Raw genomic sequence first — 11,718 nt, forward strand, 5'->3', positions numbered from 1 at the left:
CCTTTTCTTTGTGTGACCAGGCGAGGAATTGGGCAGACTCTCTCGAACCGAGAGAGATAACTTCGTGGGAACAGGTGGTGGAAAAGTTTATAAAGAAGTACTTTCCACCAACTAAGAATGCTAGGAGAAGAAAATTGATAACAAATTTTGAACAAGAAGATGATGAATTGCTCAGCGATGCCTGGGCCAGGTTCAAGCGGTTGGTAAGAGACTGTCCATACAATGGCTTACAGAACCGCCTACAAATGGAGATTTTCTACAAAGGATTGAATCCCTCTTCAAAGACCGCTGCCAGTGCGGCAGCCATTAGTGGTTTGCTTGACAAGACTTACGAGGAGGCTAAGAGCATACTTGATCACATTCAAAATCATGAAGATTGGCAGGAAAGCGATCAGAGATCAAGGATCAAAGAAAATAACCCAAACAATGGGGCAATCGCATCCCTACAGAATCAAATGACCGCGATGATGAGTTTAATACAAGGCATCGCAATTAATAATATGGGAGCGAAAAAAAGGCAGGTTAGCACAATCACGCAGACGAATGCAAGTTGTGTCCTTTGTGGTGACGCTCACTCGATGGAAGAATGCCTAACAGACCCGCAGTTGGTATGCTTCATGAGAGATAATCCCTATTCCAATACCTACAACCCCAGGAGGAGAACCCACCCCAATTTTTCTTGGAAGAATCAACAATAAAATTTTCAACCTATGGCATAAAAAGATGGGCCACCAGGATTCTTTCAATGCAACAACGGTCTAGGGCAAAATCAAGCAAGCAGCTCACAACAACCACCGCAATCCTCTTCTCTGGAGGGCCTACTGAAGCAATATATAGAGAAAAATGAGATGGTGCTTCAAGAACAGGCCGCGTCCATCTGCAATCTTGAATTGCAAATGGGCCAGATTGCAAATGAGCTAAAAAGTTGACCGCAAGGAGCGTTGCCGAGCTCAACTGAGCTCCCTCGCAATGCTGGGGGTAATGGAAAGGAACAATGCTTGGCAGTTTCCTCTCTAAGTGATAACACGATTGCGAAAGTGGGGGAGAAGCGCATTGCGACCAACTTGAATGCGGTAATAACTGAAAACCCGCTGACCTATAATTTGGAGAAGCTCGAGAAAACAGACCCTGAAGTTGCATTCACCTGTATGCCTCTGGATCTTAAACCGGAAGAAGCTCAACCACCAATGACTCTGCAAAGACTGAAAAAGGAACCAAGTGAGGAAGAAAATATCACAATAGCGACTGCAGCGTAAAATGCTATGATCCTACAAAAAATGGGCAATCCGGGAATCTTCACAATCCCATGCTCTATTGGAGAGACCTTCAGTGGCCAAGCGCTATACGATCTTGGGGCAAGTATAAACATAATGCCGCTATGAATCTTCAAACAATTGAATGCCAGCCAACTTATGCTCACAAAGGAAACTCTCTTGCTCGCAGACAGATCTCGAATACATCCTGAAGGAGAGTTGAAAAATGTCACAATCTTAATTGATAAATTGATCTTGCTGGCAGAGTTCCTCATTTTGGATTATAAAGCGGACGAAGATGCGCCCATCATATTGGGACGATCATTCCTTTCAACCGGTCGTGCTTAAATTGACGTGCACAAAGGGGAAATTATAATGAGGATTCATGGAGAAAAGCTCCGGATTAAGGCAGTAAAGACCCTTGAAGATAAAGAAAAGAGAGAAAAGCCACCTTGGACGTAAGCAAGCAAGCCGAAAATAAGTGGTTCTTGCGTATCAAATGATCGCAATTTATCAGGGACGCAAGTTTTGGAAATTTCGATTCTTCAACCATTCTCCATCATTCGGAATTCTTACTTTATTTTTTCAATTCTGATTTATCCTTAGTTACTATCACTATCATTATTTTCTTTAAAAAAAAAAATACATTAACGATTTTTCTTTTGTTTAAAATAATTTGACTCTCTCTTTGTTTTCCTTACAACGATCGAGGCGCTGGATTCCGGCTATGTTACATGAAGAAGCATTCATCTTATTCCATCACCACAACCTAACGAAGAAAGATCGCCGCAAGGATGGATGCGTCAATACAATGCAGGTGACAGCGCAAATTTCGGGGTGTACTCTTCCTTATCTTTATTTCAAATTTTGCGCTATCGCATTGCATTTTGCTTTTCAGAGTTTTATCATTGCATCCCTTTTTATTACTGCAAACATTTAACGAGTAGATAAATTTAGTAGTTTACTGCATTCTATTTCTTTACCAAGTATGATTTCAATGATGAAAAATATGCTTCTATTTCTTTCGTATATATCAAAGTCAACTAAATCTTAAGATAGTCACTTCATAAAATATCTCTAGAAGTTAAGGGTTTGCTAACTTTCTTTCAAACTCTCTTTACAACGCTTCTAGAACATCGCATAACATTTTAATCTTTTGGAAATAGGGACATTGCCACATTTTAAATTTGGGGGTGAGGTATTTATTTTCGACCTTGCTATGTTACAAAAAAAAATATTTTTGAGAATAACAACTCCACCGTCAATGCAAATGGGAAACCTATGTTGATAAGACAAGTTGTGAAAGGCACTTACCCGTAGTTGGATGTCCATATGACACGTGGGGGCAAGCCAAAATGAAAGTAAGTTACCAAGATCAACGTATAAATCGATGACCGCAACTCCAATGCCAAATCGATATGAGTTTAGTCTAAGAAATAGTGCATTGCTCGTAGTTGGATGTCCGCATGACACACATGGAGGAAGCCAAAACGAAGGCAATGTACTTGGATCAGCACAAGGTCAGAAAAAAATAGCAATAAAGAAAATTTTTGTGCAAGGATAAATCTTTTGTCACCTCGGTAGGAAATTTTTGAAATAAATCATGCGATATTCCGGAATTTAGTAAAGTCCTTTTGAAAGCTAAACTTGCAGTCCCTAAATCTTAGAAATATTTTAAGAGTAGACTTGAATAAGACTTAAGAAAATTTCAATATATAGGATTTGAATAAAGTATCCTTGAGAAATCTAGGAAAAGAACTTTGCGGTGGACTTGCTAAAGGAATCTTTAGCTTATGCTTGAGGAAAAGCATTGTTTAAATTTGGGGGTGTGATAACGGACAGAAATGCACATTATCATAGTGATAAGTTACTAAACAATGCTGGAATGCGTTGATAGAATATGATAAATTGCGTCCATTAAGCATAAAATCTATAATATTGCGGTCGCGTGCATCAACGCATTGAAACTATTGATTTTTGTATTTTTTTTGTGTAGAATATGCGCTAATGCATTATAGAGATTGCGATCATAGGAATTCATCGGTCGAGCGCAACTTCACCACAAGACTTTGCGTTTATCGCGCTCGCAAATATTCGCCCGAGAAGAATCACCACAACTTGGTCAAAGCAACATGGTAGACGCATCCAGACGAAAGGACAATTAAGATCGATGGGACAAAAAGCTGACAGCAGTCGGATCCAAATTAAGTTGACAGTCGATAACGGTCACAAATTACATCTAGCTTTATCGGTGACAATTATCCGGTGCATCAGTCAGGAATTAAAGCTGTCCCATCTGTACAACCAGGAGAGAGAAGCCGCCTTTCACCTCTAATGCCTTATAAATACCAAGTGCATTCTTCAGAGAAGGGATTAAGCAATCGATTACTTCATCACTTTACAAGTTCACACCTCTGTTCATAGTTTTCTTTTCCATTTCACGGCGGAGCTAGAGAAGAGTAGTGATGCTGGAGATCATCCAAAGCGGCTCGAGAGAGAATCTTGGGGCATAAGAGCAGAGAGTGGGTGTCTCGCGAAAGCGAGAATATCTATAGAGCACAAGTAGAACAGTGTAATACCTGGTGCCAAGAAATTGCTCTAGGCTGTTTACCATACTTGTATTGTTATTATGTACTTCATCTTTTATCTATTCAATAGAAGTTATATTTCTACATCTGCTCACTCTCTTAATACGCATGAATAACTAAACCAGTTGAATGGGTTGAGTGGAACTAAGCTAACATGATTTAGGAAGTTCATTGCTTGCGATTGTCTTGTTTTATGCTGTGTGAAACATCCCTTAGAGTACTCGAGAGAAAATCTAAAGAAAGAATATAATGTCTCAAGAGAGCTGGGTTAGAATCTGAAGACCTGCATAAACAAGAAATAGGACTTAGAGATAAGCTCTGTTTGTCAACTTACATTGCGTGCATCCTAGGAATAAGAATGATATTATGTGGTCACATATTTATGTAAGTGTCATTCTGTCAGGTTTATGGGTAAACCCTGTAGACTTATCGCATATTTATCACATGCGTTCTAGCCTTAGAAGTTGTGGCATTCGCATCGAGAGGTGGTTTATTATTGTATGCATGTTGCATGATCGCAAGGCATGAACGCAACCTAGGGAGTGTTAGCCGAAACCCTTCTCAACTCGTTCACTGCATATTCATCGTATTTCCCGTTTACCAACTCTTTTCGAACTCTGTCGCATTTATTATTATTCTCATTAACGCAATAATAAACCAACCATCTCATTTATTTACCGGTTACTGCAAAGTTTTCATAAAAATCTCCGACGTAACTATTTTCACAAGTTCCTGTGTTCGACCCTGAACTTACCAAGAAACTCAAAGGAATTTACACTTGAATTCCGCTGGAGAAACTTGAGTGCACAACGCAAACCCATCAACGCATATCATCCATATTCCATTTAATAAAATAACGCATCAGTTATGAACCCACTGGATCGATACATGGGTTTGATTGAAACCCAGAACATCATTTCTAATGATGGGGTTGAGAATCCATTGTCTTTTAAGCAAGCAATGGAGGATGTTGACAAGTATAAGTTGAGTAAGGTCATGAACCAAGAGATGGAGTCTATGAACTTCAATCAAATCTGGGAGCTTATGGATCAGCCTAATGGGATAAGACCTATAGGGTGTAAGTGGATCTACAAGCGAAAGCGAGGTGTAGATGGAAAGGTGAAAACCTTTAAGGCTAGGCTCGTGGCAAATGGTTATACCCAGGTTGAGGGAGTTGACTATGAGGAAACTTTCTCATCTGTTTCCATGCTAAAGTCTATCAGGATACTCCTGTCCATAGCCACATTTTATGATTATGAGATATGGCAAATGGATGTCAAGACTGTCTTTCTTAATGCTAATCTTGAGGAGACCATCTATATGGCTCAACCATAGGGTTCGTAGTTCCAGATTAAGAGCAAAGAGTTTGTAAACTTAATAGGTTCATTTATGGGTTGAAACAAGCGTCTAGATCGTGGAACATTAGATTTGACAGTGCGGTCACATCGTTTGGCTTTGATCAGAACGTTGATGAGCCTTGTGTTTATAAGAAGATCATCAACAGCTTAGTAGCTTTCCTGGTACATATGTGTAGAAAGTCGGGTTGTTATGGTTCATTTTGGTATTTATACTTTTAATTTTGGTTCATTTTGGTTCCTATTTTCAAAATGTCCAATTGGTTCATGTACTTAAAAAAGTGGTCATTTTAGTCTCTTATTTTCATTTTTATTTCAACTTTAAGAAACCAAAATGATCACTTTTAGCAATACAGGGACTAAAAAGAACTAAAGTTGAAAATACAATGACCAAAATGAACCAAATTTGAAAATACAGGGACTAAAATGAACCAAAATAAATGTCGCATGCATTCTTGCGATGCAAAAGAAAATTTTTCACGAGATTTAAGCAACAAAAAATCAATTCGTCGTAGAAGTTGCAAAAAATTGATTTTAAGTAGCAACAATTGTAATATATTTCTATTTTGTCATAAAAATTGTGATCACTAAGACCCCGTTTGGTAACCATTTTTTTTTTCGAAATTCAGCCCACTTCATCCACATTTCTTATAATGATTTGTATATTTTTTAAGTACAATGGTTGAATTCTTAGCCAAATTCCAAAAACAAAAATAACTTTTTGAAAGTTACTTTTTTTAGTTCTCAAAATTTGGCTTGGTTTCTTAAATCATTGGTGAAAAGTAGATAACAAAGAAAAAAATATGAAGGTGGAAGTAGTATCCATAGGCTTAATTTTCAAAAACAAAATGGTTACCGAGTGGGGCCTAAATGTTTTTCGTTTTTATCGCTATAAGCAATTTTTTGTTGTGAAAATTGAAAGCACATAGACCAAAATAAACATTTTGAGAATACAAGGACCAATATATGATTAACCAAAATCGAAAGTATAGGGACTAAAGTAGTATTTAAATGTTTTATTTAAAAAATGTGCTTCAAAAAATTTTATAATAGAAAAAATGTGCCCTTTCTAGGTGATTAGTTAGGCTGCTCGGTCTAAGATTTTTATCTGTTGTCTTAGGTGACTTGGGGCTTCTCTTGTAGAGACTCATACTTATTCTCCCTCGAACTTTTTCCCTTGAGTTGTTTGTGCTTTTGTGTTTGGTGGTTTTTGTTTCTTTCCATTTCCTTGTTGTTTTGTATTTTCAGTGTGCCTTGATCTCGAATTGTGAGGTCCTTCTCTTTTCAGTAATTCAATATCTTTGCCAAAAAAAATCTATGTAAATAGTTGAGAAATTTTTAAAAAAATAAGGAGTTTAGGATACGAAAGAAAAGTAAAAGTCAAGGATGAATATAAGATTCATTCAAATGAATTAATACATTGTATGTGGAAAAATACAACTTTTCTTTGGAAGAACATAATGAAAGCACATAAGTTGAACCATAAACATGAGGATAGATTGAGACGTTAGTTTGGCCAGTTTGATAAACATCAAGAAATTGAAAGTCAAAAGCCACCATAAAAAATTATTACAACTCTCAATATTCTATCACAAATTAATTTAGAAGACATAGCGACTTAGCTATTAAAATTTTAATGTAAAATTCTTTAAATCAAAGATGAAGAATTTATTATAAAATTCTATCTTCCATTTATACATTTGTTTGTTGAACTTGCAATCAAACAAAGTTTTTCTTTTCTAATATTTCGAATTTAAATAAGCTTGAAATTTAGTCCATAAAAGATGATTCATTAGCTTTGTTATATGTTTAACATTCCCGAAAAATGTCACACTCATGAATATTAAAGATATCTATGGGCACCAATTGCATGAATCCTTGTTCTAACACACAAAACAACTTGCACAACCACTCCTTATCTTTCGATTTTCCAATCCTACGATTAAGAGCCTTCGGTAACACAAACGAGAAAACAATGACTTCTTTGCTCCAACAGGATCGAGCACGACCCATCATCAGCGAGAATCTTTGGTAACACAGTCGAGACAACGATGATTTTCTTTGCTCCAATGAGATCAAGGACAACTCATCGTCACCTTTCTTGCCCGGGCCCTTGTTGGTGTGGTATCGTTATCGATGTTATAACCCAATTATTAATCAACTTGCTAGGCGGCTTCCAAACGCCTTTCCATCAACCTTCATGCTTCATTTCATTAACAACTTCCAAAGTCTTGACTGTTCTTTTTCCCCATTTTTTTTTTAACCACAAGGCACATGCCAATGAATTCTCACACTTTTGATTGACTTTGTAACAAAATAAAACCAGCTAAACAAGCATCCTTCATCATCTCTTTCATTTGCATATTTGATAGGTTTTTGAAAGAAGCTTTGTTTGAGTTTGGAGGGGAAACATGGAGAGCCATTTGATATGGGTGATATTGAGTGTGGTTGTAATGGTATTGGAGATCAGCCTCATGACTCATGCAGCTGTTCCAATGGGTATTATGAAACAGATTGATAGAGTAAACAAAAATGGCCCTTATTTAGGCATAGTGGTGCCTAATGCCTTTGAAATGAAGCCTCTTCTTCAATCTCCAAGCTTTATGGTTGATCATAATCTTCCACACTTGGATTTTTCAGGTTTTCCAAATCATCGTCTATTATACTTTTGTGTAAGAAAAGACTACATAACGATCAATATTTGTAATTCTTTTAGTTTTCTTACTATTATCTTTATTTTATAGGTCGACGGTTTCGATTTGGACGTATAAGAGGCAAGAAAGTTATAATTGTGATGACAGGACTAAGCATGGTATGCTTACGTAGATGTTAATAATACGCTCTCTTTTTTTTTTTTTAATGGTATGCTTACATAGATATTAATAATACGCTTTTTTTTAGGTTATTAATTTGAAAAACAATATTAAGTTAGTTTGTCGAACATATTTGATAACTTCTCTTCTTCTTTTAGATTTAATTGAGAATTTTAAAAATTAGAAAGAGATGATGGAAAACGTTTGATATGTCTTAAAAAACAATGAACATCTTTATCGATATAGAAAAGTTACCTGAGAAAAAAGGCAATAAAATACATATTGATTTGTTGAAAGTTAGAACTGACAATTGAATGCAATGAATTGATGGGGTATTTTTTTTGGAGCTAAACATGTGGATGTTAGAGATCGAACTTCTAACCTCTAAGTCAAGAACAAGGATCAAAATACCAAAATCGAAATCGAGATATTTTAATTTATATCGATAAGATTTTCTGTAAATAAAAAAACTTATCTAAATTAATAACTGTTTTTTTACTTCCAAACTAATTTATAAATCTTATTATTACTCATATTTATATTGAGATTAATATAGATGATAGTTTGTTATGTTTTATGGGTATTTTTAAAAGATATCGAAGATATCGATTGACCTTAATATCGATATAGAACCTTCTGATTCATAAATATCAACCAGATGCTTCAATCCTTGTTTAAGGGCATATGTCTTAACCAATTAAGCTATGTTCAAATTGGTAAATTGAACGAGATTTGAACCATCTTTGAATAGCTTAACGCAGGAACAACCACAGAGTTGCTTCTAACTCTATTTAGATTAAAAGGTGTGCTTCATCATGGAATAGCTGGAAATGCAGATCCTCAGCTTGAAATTGGGGATGTAACAATCCCTCAATATTGGGCTCATACAGGCCTATGGAATTGGCAGGTAAGCAAATCCCTTCATATGAATTCTTTGATGCTTCCCTTTGGATTCTTCTCAATAGACAAGGGATCAAAGACTCAAAACAATGTCTTTTCCTAATGCTAAGTTTGTCATTTGACTTCATTTTCTAATCAATTCAAACTTGTGAGCAGCGGTTCGGAGATGGACCAGACGACGAACTTGCATTAGAATCCAATGGAGATTACACGAGAAAAATCGGTTTCCTGAAATTTTCGAACTTCAGTACTGTTGATACAAAGACAGAAACAACTGTAGACAACCTTTTAAACAATGTCTGGTACCAACCAGAAGAGATCTTCCCTGTTGATGGAACTCCTGAAATCAGACAGCATGTCTTTTGGGTTCCTGTGGACAAACACTACTTTTCAGTAGCCAAGAAACTTGAGGTACTTATCTGCCTAACCCCACTATCTCCATAGTAATTGAAACAAACATGTTCCCAGTCTATAGTCCAAGACTAAATTAAGTTTGAAGTAATCAAATCAACCTAACTTGTTTGGCTTAACTATGAAAAGAGACAAGGAGAGAGCATAACAATCTACCATTTGAAGATTTTAAAGCTCTCTCTCTAGTTTGCACGATATGCATATGATGAGGCCTTATGAAAAATTTCTTATTCTATGATAATCACTGTGTATAGCTACAAGATAGGCTCAACGGATATGAATGTTATGTTTGAAGAAACATTTTTCATGATTGTAGGGATTGAAGTTGGAAGGGTGTCTGAATTCAACAAATTGCTTACCAAGAGCGCCTGTTGCAGTGAGAGTGCAAAGAGGGGTCAGTGCCAATGTGTTTGTTGACAATAAAGCTTACAGAGAGTTCCTGCAATCAACATTCAATGTGACCTCCATTGACATGGAAACTGCAGCTGTGGCACTCGTCTGTCTTCAACAAAAGATACCCTTCATTGCAATTAGATCACTGTCTGATTTGGCTGGTGGAGGCTCTGCTTTGTCCAATGAGGCTGCCGCCTTTGCTGTATTAGCATCCCAAAACGCTGTCACTGCTCTTGTTAAATTCATCACTTTACTGTAATAAAGCAGAAAGATGCTAGCAGTTTCTGCAACAAAGGATGATTAATTGACAATGCAGTGTTGTGAACTTTCAACATCCTGTTCTTTTTATCTCAATAGATTCAATCAATTTCTCGTGTTACAACGAGGCTACCATCAACTTTTTAACTTATTTCTTGGTGGCACAGCACCAGGATTCTATATCGCACGTCAAGGCGCGGGCTTGCAGTTCTTTTGTATGGTCTTCCTCACACACTTGGAACTCTAGTTTTCTCTAATTTTTGCAAATTAGAAAATTCGTCGACGACGAAAAATCAATTTGTTGCAAGAGTTGCAGCGAATTGATTTTTTTTAGCACAACTGTAACTAAATGTTTTTCGTTGTTGTCACTAAAAATAGTTTTTTTTTGTAGTGAAAGTTGAAATTTTAGGGACCAAACTAAACATTTCGAAAATACAAAAACTAAGATGATAAAAAAAAATTCAAACTATAGAAACCAAAGTAGTATATAAATCTTTTATTTATTTATTTATTATTATTATTTAAAAAAAGACTTTTGAAAAGTTTATAATAGAAAAAATGACTGAAAATAGTTCTAAATAAATAGTTTAGAATTTTTGAAAAAAAAAAAGTTTAGAAACCATAAAAGTCAAGGATGAAATAAGATTAATTCAAATGAATAATACATTGTATATGGAAAAATATAATTTTTCTTTGGAAGAACATATCGGAGGTACACAAGTTGAACAATAAATATGAGTACAAAAACGAGATGTTAATAAGAAATTGAAATAGTCAAACGCCACCATAAAATTGTATTACAATTCTATGCCACCATAAAAATTTATTACAACTCTTCAATATTTTATCACAAATTAATTAAGAAAACATAGCGACTTAGCCAAAATAACCTAACTCAGTCGTAATTGGCATGACCTTCCTTCTCGGAGGTTAGAAATTCAATCCCCACCCCGTAATTGTTGTGCTAAACAAATATAGTGGCTTAGCTATTCAAATAGCAATTGAACAAAGTTTTTGTCTAATCTTTTGAGTTTAAATAAGCTTCAAATTTAGTCCATAGAAGATGACCAAAAAAGTGTCGCAAATCATGAATATTAAAAACTTCTGTGGGCACAAATTGCATGAATCCTAGTTCTGAGACACACAAAACAACTTGCACGCAACCACTCCTTACTTTTCAGTTTTCCAATCCTTGCGATTAAGAGCCCCGGAAACACAGCCAAGACAATTATGGGTTCTTTGCTCCAACAGGATCAAGGACAATTTATTATTATCTTTCCCGCTCGGGTCCTAGCTGGTGTTTTAAACCACTCCTTACTTTTTAGTTTTCCAATCACTGTTAAAAATCTTTGGTTACACAGCCGAAACAACGATGAGTTCTTTGCTGATCCAATGGGATTGAGCCGACCCATTGCTATCTTTCCCACTTGGGACGCTCAGGTCCTAGCTGGTGTTCTAAACCATATATCATTATCAATATGATAATCCAATTACTATTCAACTTGCTAGGCTGCTTCTAAGGGCCTTAAACTCCATAAACCTTAATGCTTCATTTCGACTTCTTAATTCTTGACCTTTTTTTTTTTCTTTTTAGGTGTTCTGTACAATTTCAAAACCACAAGGCACATGCCAATGAATTCTCATACTTTTGATCGACTTTGTAACAAAATAAAACCACCTAAATAAACCATCTCTCATCATCTAGGTTTTTGGAAGAAACTTTGTTTGAGTTTGGAGAGGAAACATG

General features: G+C 35.9%; 1 protein-coding gene across 1 annotated transcript; it reads left to right on the plus strand.

Moving 5' to 3' along the window:
- Positions 1-6,978: 6,978 nt before the first annotated feature.
- LOC120072234 (Phosphorylase superfamily protein) lies at positions 6,979-10,092 on the plus strand. The gene is made up of 5 exons (XM_039024650.2): positions 6,979-7,836; positions 7,941-8,008; positions 8,761-8,916; positions 9,066-9,320; positions 9,637-10,092. The coding sequence occupies exons 1-5, from the start codon at positions 7,608-7,610 to the stop codon at positions 9,970-9,972; spliced, it is 1,044 nt and encodes a 347-aa protein (XP_038880578.1). The 5' UTR covers positions 6,979-7,607; the 3' UTR covers positions 9,973-10,092.
- The last annotated feature ends 1,626 nt before the right edge of the window (positions 10,093-11,718 follow it).

The sequence above is a fragment of the Benincasa hispida genome, chromosome 2, assembly GCF_027475165.1.
Source record: "Benincasa hispida cultivar pf3 chromosome 2, pf3_genome.v1.1, whole genome shotgun sequence".
In the NCBI taxonomy this organism is placed as follows: domain Eukaryota; kingdom Viridiplantae; phylum Streptophyta; class Magnoliopsida; order Cucurbitales; family Cucurbitaceae; genus Benincasa; species Benincasa hispida.

Excerpts from the sequence above, each read along its gene's own strand:
- LOC120072234 (XM_039024650.2), top strand. The coding sequence starts at position 7,608 with ATGGAGAGCCATTTGATATGGGTGATATTGAGTGTGGTTGTAATGGTA. Across the intron at positions 8,917-9,065 it reads CAGGCCTATGGAATTGGCAG|CGGTTCGGAGATGGACCAGA; the intron begins GTAAGCAAATCC and ends ACTTGTGAGCAG. Across the intron at positions 9,321-9,636 it reads CAGTAGCCAAGAAACTTGAG|GGATTGAAGTTGGAAGGGTG; the intron begins GTACTTATCTGC and ends TCATGATTGTAG.